The sequence below is a fragment of the Eublepharis macularius genome, chromosome 7 (genome assembly GCF_028583425.1).
Source record: "Eublepharis macularius isolate TG4126 chromosome 7, MPM_Emac_v1.0, whole genome shotgun sequence".
Classification (NCBI taxonomy): Eukaryota; Metazoa; Chordata; class Lepidosauria; order Squamata; family Eublepharidae; genus Eublepharis; species Eublepharis macularius.
In genome coordinates, this window is record NC_072796.1 from 71,277,123 (window position 1) to 71,296,032 (window position 18,910).

The 18,910-nt window shown below is 46.5% G+C and overlaps 1 protein-coding gene across 2 annotated transcripts in view; it reads right to left on the reverse strand.

Annotated features, from left to right (window-relative positions):
* SMCHD1 (structural maintenance of chromosomes flexible hinge domain containing 1) overlaps window positions 1-18,910 on the reverse strand; it is a 285,354-nt gene that overhangs the window by 194,733 nt on the left and 71,711 nt on the right. For both annotated transcript variants that reach the window (XM_054984492.1, XM_054984491.1), the window contains exons 15-20: window positions 17,702-17,808; window positions 17,465-17,547; window positions 17,240-17,353; window positions 9,366-9,443; window positions 9,137-9,256; window positions 7,186-7,330 (exon numbers count right to left, since the gene is read on the reverse strand). In XM_054984492.1, the coding sequence (XP_054840467.1) occupies window positions 7,186-7,330; window positions 9,137-9,256; window positions 9,366-9,443; window positions 17,240-17,353; window positions 17,465-17,547; window positions 17,702-17,808 (647 nt within the window). The remainder of the gene's footprint in view (window positions 1-7,185; window positions 7,331-9,136; window positions 9,257-9,365; window positions 9,444-17,239; window positions 17,354-17,464; window positions 17,548-17,701; window positions 17,809-18,910) is intronic.

An 18,910-nucleotide genomic window follows, 5' to 3' on the forward strand; every position in this document is an offset into this window, starting at 1 on the left:
TCTTCTGTGCCTCCACACATGGGAGTGTACCAAGCTTCACACAATAAGGAAGGTGGGGTGAAGTCCAACACAATTTTATTGTATCACACAAGAACCATCAACAAGTGTAAACAACCTATAACTATACACAACTATACATATATACAACATACTCCCATATATACACACTTGTATAAGGACATATTCAATAAATATATATATAAGCATATATACATATAAAACATACAACTACAAAATTGTAGCATGATAGCGTAGCATCCCAGAACCCCTTAGGAAAAAAGGGAATGCAATACAGCCCTGGCCACAGCCACATCTCGCCCTGTATCCACATCCACAGCATAATGCCTGACAAAGGTGTCAGCCGTGGACCAGGTGGCTGCCCTACAGATGCTAGCCAACGGAACCCCCCGGAGGAGAGCCGAAGAGGCAGCCTGGGACCGCGTGGAATGGGCCCTAACCTGCAGCGGGCAACTCGCCCCAGCCAGGGAATAGGCCTTACTAATGGCCGTCACAATCCACCTGGACAGAGTCTGCGAGGAAGCCCTATTGCCCTTGTCCTTGGCCCCAAAACACACGAACAGGTGAGGACACTTTCTGAAGCCCTTTGTCCTGTCCAGATAGAAAGCTAGCGCCCTCTTCAAATCCAGAGTGTGCAGCGCCTTTTCCCCCTTGGAAGAGGGGTGAGGAAAGAATGCAGGAAGCGATATCTCCTGCGACAGATGAAAAGTGGACACTACCTTAGGTAGGAAGCCCAGGCAGGGACGCAATACCACCCTATTGGGATGGAATAAAAGGAAGGGGGGGTCAGACCGTAGCGCAGAGAGCTCACTGACCCTCCTGGCAGAGGTTATAGCCACTAAGAATGCCACCTTGTACGACAGCAGGTCCAAGGGGCAGGTCGCCAAAGGCTCGAAGGGAGGCAACATTAGCCGTGCCAGCACCAAAGACAGTGACCATTGTGGTACAGGAGGCGACACTGGTGGGTAGAGGTTGAACATTCCCTTAAGGAACTGGCGGGATTTTGGGTGGGAAAAAACCGTGCTACCATCAACACGAGAGTGGGTAGCAGAGATAGCTGCCAGGTGAACCTTGAGGGAGGTAACCCTTAATCCCTGGTCCCTCAGGAGGCACAAATAGTCAAAAATCAGCCCTAGGGAGCTATCCGTAGGTACCACCCCTTTCTCACGTGCCCAGGTCTCAAACCTCCGCCACTTGGCCTCGTAAGAGCGCCGGGTAGATGGCTTGTGGGCATTCAAGAGGACCCGTTCCACCTGCGTAGAAAAACTCAATGAGGAGGAACGATCCGCCAAGCTGCCAGATGCAGCTTCCCGGGGTCGTGGTGAAGAATGTCCCCATTCCTCAAAAGATCCTGCCAAGGGGGCAGCCTCACATAGGTCCGCTGAGATAGCTGCAGGAGCCTTGGGAACCAGACTTGCCTTGGCCAAAAAGGAGCCACTAAGATGCAGTCTGTCCTGTCCTCCTCTATTTTGCACAGGACCTTGGCTATCAAGGGGAAGGGCGGAAACATGTAATGCAATCCCTGGTTCCACGTAAACAGGAAGGCATCCCCAATAGAGAGCGGATCGCTCCCTGCTCGGGAACAGAACGTCTGGGCTTTGGCGTTCGCCGCCGTAGCGAACACATCTATAACCGGGTGTCCCCACATCTGGAAGATCAGCCCACTGCACCCGTCGTTGAGCTCCCATTCGTGGTCTAACAACATAACCCTGCTCAGGGCGTCCGCCCGAGCGTTGTCTGACCCAGCCACATGTATGGCTCGCAGAGTGACGCCATTCTTGACCGCCCACTGCCAGGTGAGCGTGGCTTCCCGGCAGAGAGTCATGGACGCTGTGCCCCCTTGCCGGTTCACGTAGTACATGGCAGTGGTGTTGTCTGTCTGTACCAACACGTGACGATTTCGCAGCAGAGCTGTAAGGGACACAAGCGCAAAACGAATGGCTCTTAGTTCCAAAACATTGATATGGAGCGCCCTTTCACCTTCAGTCCAGACGTCCTGGACACAGACATCCCCACAGTAAGCCCCCCATCCCAGCAGAGAGGCATCAGTGGTCACCGTGATGTCAGGATGTTGATAACCGAAAGGGAATCCTCCAAATAAATTGCCCTCAGACAGCCACCAATCCAACGAGGACAGTATGCTCCTAGGAACGGAGAGCTTGAGGGACGGAGGGTGCTGAAAAGCATCATACCTTCGTACAAACCAGTTCTGGAGAGGCCGCAAATGCAGCCTGGCGAGGGGGATTACAGAAGTAGCAGCAGCCATATGGCCCAGCAAGCACTGGATAGTGCGTACCGGTTGAAAACGGTTCCTCTTAAACATGGACACAAGACCCTTTAGGGACCTAGCCCTCTCCTGGGGGAGCAGAGCCTTACCCTTCACAGAGTCCAGAAGTGCACCAATGTAGGAGACCGTACGACTGGGAACCAATTTAGATTTTTCTAGATTAACCACGAGGCCCAATCGGTCGCATGTGGTAAGCACCAGATCAAGGTCCTGGGCTAATCTGGGCTCAGACTCAGCCACGATGAGCCAGTCATCAAGGTACGGAAAAATTGAACAACCCTGCTCCCGAAGGAAGGAGACCACAGGAGCAACACACTTAGTGAACACCCGTGGGGCAGTGGACAGGCCAAAGGGGAGCACCTTGTATCGAAAAACCCTTTGCCGGTAGACAAAACTCAGGTATTTCCTATGTTCCTCACGTATCCCCACATGAAAATATGCGTCCTTCAAATCCAGGACCGCAAACCAGTCCCCCTTCCTGAGCAGGGCAAGCACAGTTGCCAACGTTACCATTTTAAATTTAGTCACCCTCAAATAGGCATTAAGGCCTCGCAAGTCCAGAATGGGACGCAACCCCCCGTCCTTTTTGGGGACTAGGAAGAACCTGGAGAAGAACCCCTTCACAGAGCCTTCATAGGGCACCTCCTCTATAGCTCCCTTGGCCAAGAGCGATGTTATCTCAGTGTCCAGCTCGGCCATAGTGTTATTGACAGCGGTCAGCGGTGAACAGCATCTCGGCAGTTCAATGAATTCCAGCCCGTACCCCTTCTCAACAATAGTTAAGACCCATGAGTCAGATGTTATTGACTCCCACTCCGAGAGGAATGGCCTCAGTCTGTCCGAGAAGTTCGGTGGTACGGCTGGGTTGACCCGTCAGTACTGCCTCCCCGGGCCCTGCTGCTCCTTCTGTTGGGACGGAGGCTGCGAGGAACGAGGTTTGAACGGCCTACGCCTCTTGGGCTGCTGCTGAGGAGGGTAGTGCCGCTGTTGATAAGCCGGGAACGGTTGGTAACTCGGCCGCTGCTGCTGGTATCTGCCCTGGTAGTGGTAAGGGCCGTACCTGGGAGTGTATCGTGGCTTGTAGGCGGGTTTGTCAGTGGGAGCTAGGCCCAAGGACCGTGCCGTCTGCCTGTCCTCCTTCTTTTTCTTTAAGGCCTCATCGGTGGACGCGGAGAACAGTGATTCCCCTTCGAAAGGTAAGCCTTCCACCCGGGACCTCACTTCCTGGGAAAGGGCCGTAGACCGCAGCCATGAGTGGCGTCGGAGGACGATGGCGGAAGTCATCCCACGAGCTGCTGTGTCAGCCGCATGGCTCCCTGCATTCAGCTGTTGTTTTGACAGGCGGACAGCTTCTGTCTGCAGGAGCGACACCACTGCCTTCTGTTCAGGGGGGAGGAGGCCAACATAGGATGCCAACTTTTCCCAAAGGTAGAGTTGGTACCCAGCCATAATCGTCTGGTAGTTGGCAATCCTCAACCCTAGGGACGCGATGGAATACTGCCGTCTACCTAGGGCATCTAGCTTCCTCCCCTCCTTGTCAGGTGGCGCTGAGGGTGCTCCAGAGCGGCGAGACTGGAACTCCTCCGTGACGAGCGATGAAGGCGGAGGGTGCTTCAACAATGATGGCCAGGTGCCCTGTTTAATCTTATAAAGCTGCTCAATCCTCCTCGAGGTGGCAGGTTGGTCACAGGGCACCTTCCACACCTTCTCGACAATTTCCTCTATCCCCTCAAGCATAGGGAAGCCAACGGTTGCAGGATTGTCAGCATAGACCCTCCTGAGCAGCTTGTCCTTGGTTTGGGGAACAGCTGAGGAGATATCCATTTCCAAAGCTTGAGCCATCCGAGCCATCTGATCTGCGTAGATTCTCAAATCTTCATATGGAGAACTACTGCTCGGCGCCACGTTGTCGTCTGGCGAAGGTTCGGAACAGGACTCGGAACCGTACTCTCCGACGCTGCCGACGTCCTCCCCTTCGGAACTGTGCGATTCCTCTCCCCGGGCCGGCGGAGGGAACCATGCCTGCCTAGAGGTCGAGGGCCTCGGTTCCGAGTACGCGAAACCAGGAGCCCCTTCCCATTGGCAATGGAAAGCGGGAGGCAGATCCGAAGCTTGACGATGACGGGAGGCCAACGATCGCCCGGAACCGACACTCCCCTCCTCGGACCGACGTCGCTCACGACTGGAAGCAGCTGCTGGTGAGCGGTGACCAGAAGACGACCGATCCCGCCGACTCGGAGGCGGGCCTGGATCAGCTACTGGGGAAGGTGCCGATGGTACAACCTCGAACGCGCCCGGGTCCGGCACATCCTCCGGAACCGGAGAGCCCAGGTGAGGAGATGGAGTGCGTGGAATCAGGATGACCTCCTCCGTCGGAACCGAGCGTGGAGAGCGATGACGGTGTTTGGTCTTCTTCTTCTTTGCAGGTGGCTCTGAAGAAGATCTCGGTACCGACGCAGCCCTGGATGATGACGAGCGCGGCTTAGCCACCGGAATCGACCCAGTCGTCGGTTCCGACCGAGGGCTCGGAACCACGATCTTCGGTCCCGAGGCGGCAGCTCTCGGATCCGACGCGGTGGAAGAAGCGCTTCGGGGCGGCCTCGCCGAACCCTGCGCTGGAGAGGTTGTCTTCGACGCTGCTATCCAAAAGCGAAGTCCGAAGTCCAAACCGATGTCCAAATAACCAGAAGATCAATCACAAGTAATAAGCGCAGAGCAACGAAGCTAACGTTCTCTCCCAGCGGCGGCAAGAAGAGAACTGAGGGAAGGGGCCGTTGGTCGCTGGAGGAGCACGTGACCGTTTGGGCGGGAAAACGGTCGCTGAGGCGCGCGACGAACGGCCCCTTCGGAGCTATAGAAGCTATGGAAAATTCTCCGGCGGCTGGCCTGCGCCTGCGCAGTCCCCATGTGTGGAGGCACAGAAGAACGAAGATGAAAAAATGGATGCAATGTTTCAGCACCACTATTTGAGAAGAAATTTATTGTTGACTTGGCTAAAGTACAAAACATTTATAGACCAGAAGAAACCACTTTGGATTATACCAGCTGAGGTGATCAACCTAAACTTAGAATATAAAGGAAAAGAATGGCTTACCCTCAAAGACTTAACAGAAGTAACAGATAATGAGTTGAAGCTTAAACCAAATGAGGAGTTGCCATTCAAATGTGGTTGGTTGCAATATAGACAAATCAAAGACTTATTTGATTCAGACCAAAGAAAAACTGGCTTTAGAACCAAGAATTCAGAGCTGGAAGAATTACTGTTGGGAGATAATAGTAAAATAATTTCTAAAATGTACAAATTGTTATTGAAGTGGTTTACAGAAGATGAAACAGTCAAGGTGCAAATGGTAAAGTGGGCTATAAATTGTAATAATGAAATAACGATGGAAGCATGGGAACAATTATGGAAAAATACTTTAAAAATATCAACATGTACCAGTATTAGATAGAATGGCTAGAAAATGTTATATAGATGGTACTTAACACTGAAAAAATTAGCCATAGCCAACAAACAGCTATCTAGTAAGTGTTGGAAATGTAAGGAGCATGAAGGTTCTCTATTTCATATGTGGTGGACTTGTCGTAAGGCTAGAGACTTTTGGACCAAAATATGTACTGAGATGTCTTTGATACTTCGTTATAATGTTGCAAAAAATCCAGAAATGTTATTATCATTGCATTTGGAAGATGTTAATAGAAATGATAAGATATTGTTATATTATATGATATCAGCAGCTAGAATAATATACGCTCAGTACTGGAAGAGAGAAGAAATACCTGAAATTGAAGAATGAACAAGGAAATTGTTGTACATGGTTGAAATGGACAAACTAACAAGAAATTTGAAGGAGCAAGATCCAGAAGCATTTTTGGAAGATTGGAAAAAGTTGAAAAAATACATGGAAAAGAAATGGGATGTTAAGGGACAATTATGGTCTTTCGAGGGGTTTTAAAGAAATTAAGTAAGATAAGATATAATTAAGATCTTTACTAATAATAAGAAAAGAACAACTTTAGTATAGAAATAAGGTATTATTAATAATGGGGGGTTGGAGTACTGTTGGAAGTCATTATTGAAAAGGGGGGAGGGGAGGGGGTGGGGAAATATACACAGGGGAATTGAAATGGAATATATTTGTATTTGAAATTGATTATATATTGACCCATCCAATAAAAATCTATTAAAAAAAAAGAAGAAGATCATGGTTAGAAATTCTTATGCGTTCCTGTGCACCTGCCCATTCACATCAAACGTCTACCCTGCTGTCTGACCTAAGTATGATCCATTTAATTCAAATATTAAACTCTAAATGTAGCAACCAGTCAATAGGTGGAGAAGACTCTTAGAAAAACCATGATCTACAGGCTGCAGAATACTGGCAATTTCAGGTTGCTGCAGGACAGGGCAGTTTACACGCATCTTTGAAATGGTGGTGCTTTCTCAAAAAAATAACAAGTAAAAGCAAAAACATCAAAAAGTTGACTTTAATCTAAGCACTACCAGTCAGGGAAGGGAAAGAAAAACCAACTGGGGTGAAAACAAAGTCAGAGAGAAAAATGAGAGCCCTACTACAGACAAAACTGAGAGGTTTTATTCTCCCAGTGATGGAAGGCTAAAAAAAATCTGTGGTAATCCAATGATCACATACTATATTCCTTCCCTAACGGTTCCACATACCTTGACAAACTGTGGGAGAATTTCATAAGCAGTTAGCTAGTTGTGTGAAAATGCAAAGGGATGGATTACCAGTTACTAAAATGACAAGCATGCAAGGATACCTGTTCAGCCTCTAGCATATTAGGGATTCTAATTAGTGTGTTAAACAGAAATATCATTAAACAGTATTGCAAAAATTAAGTTATTAAACCATTATTACCTAGCCTCAAGTTCTGGTACAATATCATCAGTCAGATGTGTATCCTGACCAAATTCATCTTGCACACTTAAAGGAATATTGAATGGAATTCCAACACGAAATGGAGGATCCAGAAGACCTATTGAAAACTTCTGAGGCTTTCCCGCTGAGGTGAAGAGAAAGAAGTGTTCATATATTGATTGAGAATAGCATTTTCACAGTGTAAGTTACTGTCTTACTTTCAGTACCAAATATTATTTGTGAAATCTGAACCATGGTTACAGTGTGAGAAACTTATAAATGAAAGTGGAAAACCTAAGGAAAATTCAATGGGCAACCCAATCTTTTAAGTTGTTTAGCATTATACCAGCAATGATCCTGTGGCGTTGCACAAGTAACTATTTCTTAGCACCCTCAGATTTGTTGGGAGTAGAGGTGGGCATGGACCGAAATAAAAAAATGGACCGTCGGTCTGTGGTCTGTTGATTTTCACGGACCACGAACCACTCACGGACCCGCCCCGGTTCATTTCATTCTAGGGGACCTGGGACTGCCCGCTTCACACTCACAGACACCAAACTTGCAGCAAGTCTTCAGCAGGCTCTCCTCCAGCTACCCACCAAGTTTGGCCAAGATTGCATTTCAGAGGTCCGAGTTACAGACCCCCAAAGCGGCTGCCCCAGGAAACTTCCAGTAGATAGAATAGGAGCTGCAAACACCAATTGACCTGCATTGGCTTGCAGCACCATAAAGTTGCAAAGGAAACATTGGATTGAGTTGAAGAATCTTTCTCTGAGAATGGAATGACAGCTCCTGGAGTGGAATGATGGTTCCTGGGAGCAGAAAACCTGCTCTGAGGTTGGAATAGGAAGAGAGAGAAGTACTGCTGGTGCTGGGGACTGATGGGCAACCAGGACAACCTTGGCACTTCTTCCCTTCCTCCTCATTCCAACTGTTATGTTGCTATAAGAAAAGCCCTCAGCTGAGGAACCCCCTGAGCTTGGTCCCAGAACCTTGCTGCAGCCCTGAGACAGGGTTGGGGCAGAGCCCTAGCCCAACACCACAAATAAGAACTGAAAAAGCAAAAAAATGAAAGAGAAGAGTGAGCCCTCAAGGAGCCCAATAAGCTTGCATCCAGAGCCTTACTGCAGCTCTGAGATTGGGTTGGGGCAGAGCCCTAGGCTAGCCTAGCACCCCACAAGCAAATAAGAATTGAAATAAAAAAATATTAAACTGAAGAGTGAGCCCTCAGCCAAGGAAACTCAATAAGCTTGCTCCCACCCAGAGCCTTCCTACAGCACAAGCCCCAAGCCTCCCTCTCGCGATGCACAATGCAAAAAAAAAAAAACCCCTCCCACAGCAAGCAGTTCCTTACTCGGTAACTGCGGGCTTGAAAATGAAACCACAGCTGCGTGCTGTGTCTTATATATTAAACGCTCACATAAATAATGGGAGTTTTCTGTTGGCAGCCAGAACTGCCTATCAAGGTTTTCATGGTTAAGACGTGTGTTTTGAGGGCAGCAGAAGGTCTACAAGCAGCTCCTACGTTGCCTAGCGAATTGATTGCTTGGCGCTGGGATGTCCAGTTTCACAGACCAATGGACCGACGGACTGGCCGAAGTTCGTCGTGTCCATGAAAAAAGGCACGTCCCACGACCTGTCAGCTCGCAAATGCTGAACTGGCCTGGTTCATGTAAAATGTTGGTCTGTTTTCAGGTCCGTGCCCACTTCTAGTTGGGGGGAAAAACAAACAGGAGAAGCAATGAGTTTGTGTTCTAACTAACTTACATTGCACTGATACCTTCAGCAACACTTTTAAATGCATAATACAGCTTTTATAAGAAAAAACAATTTAAAATATGTATATTCTGCACTTTCTATCAAGACAGCCCACTGAATCCATCACACATAGATTTTGTGTGGATAACATGCAATGAGTGCACCCTCAACTAAGCATCACTAATATGCTTACCTATTATATTAAATTTAAACATTTTGGAAGGAAGAGGTTTCCCAGCGTAAGTGTCTGCATTACTTTCATTCAATACAACTTGCAGTTTCAGTGTGTAGCTTCCAAGTTTATTAATAGTTTCTGCATGTAATCAGACAATAAAGTTATGAAAATGAAATAATCAAAATTGATATTGATACACGGTAAGATATTGATAAATGGTAAGATATGTTTAATAAAAAGCACTCACCCATTTTTTTGAACCAGTAAGGCCATTTACCGCCATGCTGACTGATATGAGAAATTATTTCCTTATCTCCATTGGAGGCTTAAATAGAAAAAAAGATATCTAATTATATAGAGTTAGATTATTAATTTCTAGAGAAAGAAAGAAAAGAAAATTTCTAATCAAATTAGGATTCAATTAATGTAGCACATTGATTTTACAAATGTTTTTATAAGCTTACTGAAGTAATTCAACAGGTTAAAGGAGTTCCATTCCATCTTGCTATATAGTACTTACCCCACTAGGGATCTGTACACTTCTAGTTTATGTAACACAGTCCTCTCAAAGTTCAGTGACTATACAATCAGTAAGCAGCGCCAGGTGCTATTGAGCTCAACACTAGAAACTTGGACACTAGGCTTATTCACTGTGAGACAGGTTTATACATGGACCAATCTTATTGTTGTTCTTTGTTCCAAGCAATTTGTCACTCAAGGACAACACCAAGCTGGCCAATAGCGGGGAGCCACCAAGAGAGAAAGAGACAAGCCTCACGTGAGAGGACCAATCCCGTTAGGCGAGATGGGAGGAGAAGGAATCAAGGTTTGTGCCTAAAGTGCGGCAGGGCGGGCGACTTCAACAGGGAATGCCAAGGGTTGAGGAAAAGTCCCCCCCCCAGAGAAAGACAGGGCTCGGGAGCAACCTGGCTGGGAGGCCGAGGCAGGGAGGAGCAGTAGCCCCAGCTTGCCTGAGACGAGGAGGAGCAGCATCCAAGCACACGAGAAAGCAGCAGCGGCCAGGATGGGAGAAGCACCCAAGAGGCTGGGAGAAGGATCTCTTTCCAGCAGTGAGGAGGAAGAGCCCGTGGGCAACTGCGCAGACCTGCTGTGACAGTCTACCTGTATCCTGCATCTACCACCAATCTGCTCCTCAGTTTGTCCTGCCTTGCCTTCCCTGGTGCTTTTTAAAAACAAATACTTACTTACATATATACAAATACGAAGGAATTCATTAATACATAGGAAATTCTATCCATGTAAATCCTTCATGACAACATAGAATATAAAATTATTTGTCAGAAAAAAGGGGGACATTATTAAGAATATTCTCATACTTTCTTCCTTATCATATTCAATGGATTATAGAGATTTCTGAGTTTCACAAAACTAAATCAGATTCCCACAAATGACCAAGTTTGAGTCTCCCATGATTATTTATTTTAGTAGGTTATGATCCTGTCCATAAACAATACAAACCTAACCCCTACATAAATTTTTTTCTCTGCAACTGTTTGCTGTTCCTACACTTGAGCCAATTCCATTCTGGTAGCAATAATTAGATTTCCATCCAAGATAGTGTGTGCGCGCGTGTGCGTGTGTATAAACATTAGTGTTGCCCTTATCTGTAACTGTTGTTCATCCAGTCTCTTCTTTGCAGTCAGACATGAGACTGCACATGCGCAGGCCAGCCATGGTGAAGAGATTTCTAGTTTTAAAACCCTGTAGAAAGGGCACCTCCTTTCCTGGTGCCTCTTGTGTTCCCACCAAAACACTGCATGTCTAAAGGGGAGGCACCTGCTGATTCCATTTTCAGCTCCAATCCTGGCCCAAAATGGCCACTTTCGGCCATTTGGGCCATTTTCTGCCAGGATCAGGGCCAGAACTGCCGGGATCTGGTCGGTGCCAGGTGGAGGAACCCTCCCCTGCCCAGCACGGATCTGGTCCAGGCTGTTTCGGCCGTGATCCTGGCCCAAACGGGGCCCAAAAGGCCATTTTTGGCAATTTGGCGCCCTTTTTGGCCAGGATCAGGACCAAAACAGCCAGGATTGAGTCGGTGCCTGGCAGGGAACCTCTCCTCTGCCAGGCACCGACCCAATCTGGGCCATTTTGGGCCTGATCCAGGCCAAAACGTGCCCCAAATGGCCATTTTGGGCCTGTTTTGGCCTGGATTGGGGGCAAAAGAGCCCTGATCGGGCCACTGCCAGGTGGGGGAACACTCCCCCATCTGGCAGCAGCCAAATCGTGGCCATTTTGGCCCGATTGAGGGGTGTGGCATATGCTAATGAGTTATGCTAATGAGTTCCTGCAGTTCTTTTTCTATGAAATGACCCCTGTCTAGAAGGATGGTATTGTTGGTGCTGCTGTTGTTGGCCCTGGTACTTTTACCTTGGGATGGAGCAAAGACACCCAGGGATCTGGCCATTTGGTGGTTCTTTTTCATCTGAGACAGTGATTCATCTGACTTTTCAGAAGAAGAGATGGCCTTCGAAAGGAAAATCTTCAATCTTGGCCCTCTTTTCCTGTTATTCAAGCTTGTGTTTCTGTTTTGTTCGTTGTTTGTGACTTGTAATGGCCTATGGCTGAATACAATAAACCTTTCTACCCTACCTTTTCCTGTGTTAAGGATGTGGATCTGAGCCAGACATGGCGTCATAAAATGATGGTGGATGCCATTGACCTGGCTTTACAATTTTCTGTGTGTTTACCCACAGATATCTGTTGTTTAGCAAGGTGGAAGGCTTCAACTTAAAGAACCTTGGCCAAGGGTTTGATAGGCTTCTGGAAGGTGTTGTAGGAATGCAGAAAAAACGCTCCCAGAGGTAGAGATTATATGATTCTTTCTTGCTTGCTTGCTCCACTCTTCTGACCTATAAGTCTTAAGTAGTAACTGAGAATATGAGGAAGAAAGTAAGAATTCAGGCCAGAGGAAGTTAGTCTACAAGAGGGGTGATTTATATATGATCTCATAATTATATGATTATATGATCCCATAATCGCCTGGTAGTTGGCAATCTGAAAATTAAGGGCTGCTGACGTATACCTTCCTCCCCATGGCATCCTCAGCCGTCCTTATCTGCTGGTGCCAACTGGGATCCATGCCTGTATCTAGCCAGCACCTCCCCAGCCACCAACAATAAAAGGGATGGATGAGTAAATAAGAAGTTGCAATCTTGTTGCTTCAACATATACAGCTGGTAGATCTTTTTTAGAGGTAGTAGGAATTAAAGTGGGCTTTTCCTACACCCCTTTTGCTATGCCTAACAAGTCCTCTACTGAAGGAAAAGCCACAGTGGCTAGAACGTCAGAATAAAGGGCTTGTAGAAACTTCCTCTTGGGTTTCGGTGTTGAGGATGAAACGTCTAGCTCTAGAGTTCTGGCCATCCTAGTCATCTGCTTTGCAAACAGGCAGTAATCATACAAGACTGTAGCTGTAGATTCCCCTACTGATTCCTCCAGCACTCCGTAGGAATCCGGCTCAGTAAAGTCTGAGTGGGAGGCCACATCCTCAGATTCAGAAAAAACAACCTTGGGTGTTGGTTCTGAGGGTTTGGAGCTGTTGACGGAGCTGATGTTGGAATGGACATGGGAAATGAAGCTGCTGTTGGGGCCAGAGGCGATGGGAAGGCCGTTAACATAAACTATAGTCATCCTGCGAAGTCCTACCAGGAAATTATCTGGCTCAGGGATGGGGTCACACAGGAGGGCCATTAAGTTGAAGCTGAAGGGGTCAGTTGGGTGGGCCACTTTCCTGGGTGTATGGATTGTTGTACCTGAGTGACTGAACCTCCTAGAACCACGGGTGAAACAGTTGGATCCAAAGGGATGTCTTCCGGTAGAAATAAGGGCCGATTCCAGACGGCCCTCCTCATCCCGAAACGTCACGCGTCGTCGCGTGGAAACGCAAAATATCGCATTTTCTTGCGCGAGTTTTACACGACGTCGCACAAAACCCGCGTGAGAAAACGCGATATTTCGCGTTTTCCGCGCAATGACGCGCGACGTTTCGGGATGGGGAGGGCTGTCTGGAATTGGCCAAGCTTTCCTTGCATGTGTGTGCTGAAGGAGTCAGAGGGGGTGATGGTGTGTTAGAATGCTTCACCCTTTCCTCACCCCTGAAAGGTGGGATGAGAACTGGAGTCAGATCTAGGGATGTGCAGGGCCAGATCACTTCGGGTTTCCCGCTTTGGGTTTACCCGAAGTGGGGAAAAAAATCCAGAAATACCTTAATTCCGAAGTGGCAAGCCGCTTCGGAATTAAGGTATTTCACTCACTTTGGTATGCTCTGTAAATATTCGGAGCATACTGAAGTGAGGGGGGGGGACTCCCCCACCGCCACCTCCCACTGGAAACCCCTCCACCCCCCAACCACTTACCTGGCGGGAGGGTCTTTGACAGCTGGGTGGGGGGCCGCCACGCTGGCGGTGGCAGGAGCAGCGGCAGCAGCATGAGGCAGCGATGGCCTGGAGCCAGCCGGTTTGGCTCCTCTGCTGCTGCACTGCTGCACCGCCGCCAGAGCCTGTGGGGTGGGGAAGGCCGGAGCCGCTGCCGCTGCCTCCTCCACCCCTTCCTGCCCCTCAATTGGCTGCAGTGCGGCAGTGGCCATTTGAGGGGCAGGAAGGGCTTTCTCCACCTCCTCTGGCCCTTCCTGCCCCTCAAATGGCCGCCGATGCACTGCGGCCAATTGAAGGGCAGGAAGGGCCGGAGGCCATGGCGGCTCTGCCCTTCCCCACCGCCCCGCAGGCTCAGGCGGCAGTATGACGGCAGAGGAGCCGGAGCCACCGCTGCCACCGACAAGGTAGGTGGGGCTGGGGGGCTGGGGATGGAGGTGGGGGGCTGGGGGTGGGATGATGTTTAAAGGGCTCTGCCGCTGCTTGCAAGCAGCATCGGGGCCCTTTAAACTCAGCCCCAAAGCTTTCCGAAGCTTTCCGAATGCTTCGGAAAGCTTTGATTAGGGATTTCCGAATCGGAGCCACCATGATTCGGATATTCCTAATCTTTACGGATCGGGTCCGATTCGGGTAATTTACCCAAATCGGAAACCCAAAGCACACCTCTAGTCAGATCTGAGGAGTGACAATTACTTTCGTGGTGAGGGAAGAGTGCTGTAGAACTTGTATGATGTTTGGACTTGTCCTTATGCTTCTTAGCTGGAGGTTCTGACGAGGAATATTTTGAGACAGATGGAACTGGAGATCGGTTCTGAGACCATGCAGGTGCCAGGAGTGGGGCGCCCTTTCTACAGTGTCTTAAAGCACATAATCTCTTCACTGTGGCTGGCCTGCACATGCGCAGTCCAATGTGGGACTGCACAGGAAGAGACAACGATGAACTACCTCTTACCTTATCACATTTCTAGCAACGATCAGATTTACCAAAAATGTTAGCAAGTCTGACCTGGGTAAAATACTATCAAAAATACATGTTCAGACAATCCTCTCTAATGCTCACATTAAGAGAAACATTAAAAATCTCTCTGAGCAAATTTTCCTATTTGCCCATGGCAAAAGCTACAAATAAATCCCTCTGCCATGCAATTCTATAATCCCACTGTATTTATCAGTTTCTTGAATGCTGGAATAAATTTGGTCTATAAAATCTTCTAATTGACTTGGGTGAGCTAAAAGTCTTTCAAATGTGTTCACACTTCTAAATACATTGTCAGCTCAACAACAGTTAGAATGCCACACCTAACATGCCCAAGTCCTATTCTCAGGAATTCTACAGCAAGCCAGCTCCACAAACTGGACGTGATGCATCATTGGTGGCAAAAATTGCATGTTGCTCCCCACAGAGGAGATAAATTTACCAGGAAGGAGAGCTCAACAGAGAGTTGAGGGAGACAAAAAAGGTGCTTTAATCAAAGCTCCTGAGACCACCACATAAGTAGGACAGAAACAAAATTGGCAAGCTGAGGTTTTCCTGTTCCCAGACAAAAGGGGAGCCAACCCAGCAACGAGGTCTGGAGATGGGTGACCTGAAACAACTGTATGATGTAATACCTGTCAAGGAATGAGTCACCAAATAAAGCAGACAGAAAAGAGTCTCATGTCAGCAGACACCAGCAGTCTAAAACTGACAGGGCAGTGAATCATCCCCTCATAACACCCTTCTGATACTGACATTTTGCCTACCTGTGGTCCTTGCAGCAGTTTGATTCATCCTTATCCTCAACAATTCTAACAGCAAAGAGAAGCCCCATCTACAGATACTTAAACCTGAATGCCCCCGGCTTGCAGAAAAATCTGAAACCTTTAAGGGGAAGAGGATTTAATTCCCCCCAAAACAAGAGCGTTGTTTGCACTTGTATAGACAATGCAGCTGCTGCTGGACTCCAGGCAGCCTCTTCCATCTTTGTCACATTCAGGGAGAATGAGATAAGAACAAGACAGGAAAAGCCAGGCAAGGTTTGGGGAAAAGCAGGAAGAAGAAGAGGAGGAGAAAGCAGGAGAAAAGGGGTGGTTGGCTATGAGAGAGCGCCATTTATTCTGGGACTTTAAAAGGGATTGGGTGGGAGCCACTGCTGCCACCCTTTAAGGCGGAGAAGGTATCAGATAGGCTGTGCGGGGAGGTCACTGCTGCTGTTGAGGCGGCAAAGCTGGGGTCAGGCTGGGGTCAGAAAAATGCCACCACCATTGAAGCAGCAGGTCTGGGAATGAGTCAGATAGGGTGAGCTGCTTCCACCATTGAGTTGGTGAAGTTGGAGAATTCCCCCCTGTGATTCTTGCTGGTATCTAATTTCTTATATCTAATTTTGCTGGTATCTAATTTCTTATATCTAATTCTGAAGATTGGCTTCAATGTGTGGATCAAAAATTCTGCACAATGTTACCATGTGCAGATAGGTCATATTTTTCTACAGGCCCCAGATTTGCAGAAAAATACATTAAAATTTATATTGTAGGGTTATTTAACCCCCAAAATAAGAGAAGTAATGGCTACTTCTTTAAGAAAATAATACCACTGTGTTGCGAGATCTCAGTACCATATAATTGCTAGCCAACACTATCAAAGCTTCCAAGTATCAGTTAGTGTGTCAGCACAGCAGAAGGAGGGAGAGACAGACTACAGAAAAGTCTGAGAAGTACAGAAAAGGGGAGATAAAGCTGGTATGGAGAGGAACAAAAATGGTAATAAAGGAGGGAAACAGAAAAACATGGGTGGAGCTTACCCACCAGGGGGAGAAATGGAAAAAGCTATGTAGGCAGTTGTGAGGGAGAGAAGGGGAGTCATAGCTGGGGGAAGGAAAGATGAAGACTGACGCAGACAGGTGGGTGGGAGAGAAGGAAAGGTTGCTGGCAATGTGGGGGATGGCAAAAAAGGGAACAGAGAAGTGATTGCCCCCCTTCGCCAGCAAGTCTTGCAGAGTCACTGCTTGTCCACCTCTATTGGCCTAGTTCTTGATCTCTGCTTGAGGTCCAGGCCCCTGCACAATCCAGTTGAAATGGCTGTCATAAAGAGAACCAACTTGGGATGGGTTTGAAAGCAACTATATGTTGGACAAGGATCAACGTTCCAGCTTGTTGAAGCTAAGGGCGCGCAAGAGTCCTTTCTGCTCAGGCCCCTTCACACAATCTAGTTTCACAACTATAGTGAAAAAGTCATGTAATGGTAACTGCATTTTAAATAATGTATGACTAGATTAAGACTTTGTACTTATTTAACCTTGTGTTTATACTCTGCTCTTCTGGACAGATTACTGTTAACTCAGAGTGGTTAACAAGTCAGTGTTATTATTATCCCCACAACAGACACTCTGTTAGGTAGGTGGGTCTGAGAGAGCTGTGACTGATCCAAGGTCAACCAGCTGGCTTCAAGAGGATGAGTGGGGAATCAAACTCAGTTCTCTAGATTAGAGTCCTACCACTCTTAATCACTACCCCAAACTACATCAGTTGATTTCAAAGAAACTGGCATCTATTTCAACAATTAGTATTTTAAGTCCTAATCCTTTGACTTTACAACACACACTCTCCATATGCAAAAGAAAATGAATTAAAACAAGCAGGGCTTTAACTGTTCAAGCCCATATGATTTACTGTGTGGTTATAACAGCAGGAATAGTTTTAATTCACATTAATAAGAAAGTAATAAAATTCTCTAAACAAAAAATATTCTTACCATGTAAAATAACTTTGAGTTCAACCAGTAGTTTCTTCGATCCCCCATGACTTGCACCAGGAAGCTTTTGCATGGCTTCCCCTTTTTTATTCAGTATTTCAATTCTTAATGCTCCTGTAACAAAACAAAATGACCCAAATTTATGTAAAAGAAATCAGAGGTGTCTTCTAAACCATTATGAATAAGGAATTAATATTTGTTAAATTGTCTTGGGGATTAATATACCTATAGTAGTTCCTGCATGTCTGGTTTCATTTGATAACAATTCATTTCCTTCAGGCCATGTTATTGACAACTTATCTGGAAGCCTAATAGAAAGAGTTGTGGTTGTAAATAACTTTAGTAGAATCAAATGGAACATTAAAACGTTAACATTTTAGTTTCAAAATCAAGGACACAGAATTTTAACAAAATATAAATAGCACGAATCACAAATTTCTTAATTAGTCTACAAGATCTTACTTTGCCATTTCCTCCTCAATGTATCTCTTCACTGCTTCATCTGATACTGAACGGTCAAGTTTGCATATTGGAATAATCTTTTTTTCATTATATAATGCCTGAGGTTCCTGAAAAATTTAGCAGTTTTATTGATTGCCTTTTAACAGTGAAGAAACAAAGCATGGCATTACTACTTTTAGTCTCACTTTAGATAAGACATGAAAAAATCCAAAGTCATCCAGCATTAAGGCAAACGATCATTTCTATTTTTATTAATTTTTCAAACTAGTTGTCATGGCTGCCATTACCACTGGCTGATAGAAGTGTTGGGACAGCCTGTCCTCTCTACCTCCACTCTCCCATTAGAAGGTGGGAGATAGCAAGAAGCTTCAAAAAGAAAGCAGGAATGACATACTTTCTGCTTCAACTCTCCATCTCTTTCCATGCCTAGCTGACTGGGGCGGTTGGTTCCCAATTGTCAAAGAAGACCATTTTATGCAATTTACAGAACACTCAGTTTATCGCATGCATGCCTGGACAGCTGCCTTCATCACACCTTGTAACAAGAACACAAAGAGGTAAACTCTGCAGTGATGGGCCAGGAACATTTGCAGCATTCGAAGAACTTGTTGCTGGACAAAAGGACAAGTAACATTTGATAGGATCACATCATCAGGCTCACAAAGAGGCGTGACAGCTTGCCGTGCTTTAATGGCTGCTGCTGTGCATTATACTTTCACATAACATTGCCCTCACATCCTCTTCCTCCCACTGCTTCCTTTTCTCAGCAATTAAAAAAAGAGCTGAAATACAATGATCTCATGAAACGTTGGTTAGGATTTTTTCATTAGAGCTGTGCCTCTGCAATTTTAAGGGCTTTTGAAAACAAACAAACAAGCTTTTTTCCAGATTTTTCTGAAAACCTAGGGGTGGTCCTGGATTTGCAGAAAAATCCCCATTATGTGGATTTTTAAAATCTGCATTTTGGAGTTGCGTTCAGAATTAGATATAAATTGACAAGCCAATCATAGGTTTTAGTGGATCGCTGATTTTCAGCTGTTACAATCTAAATAAAGTTATATATCACAAAACTTTAGTAGTTATTTTTGGAAGATTTTCAAGGCAGGAAGTTTTTATCAAATATAATTTGCAGCTTAATAACCAAAGGTTTAATTCATGGTTAAAAAGAAGAGCTTTCTTTGATATTTTTTGCTTTTATCCAACTGGATT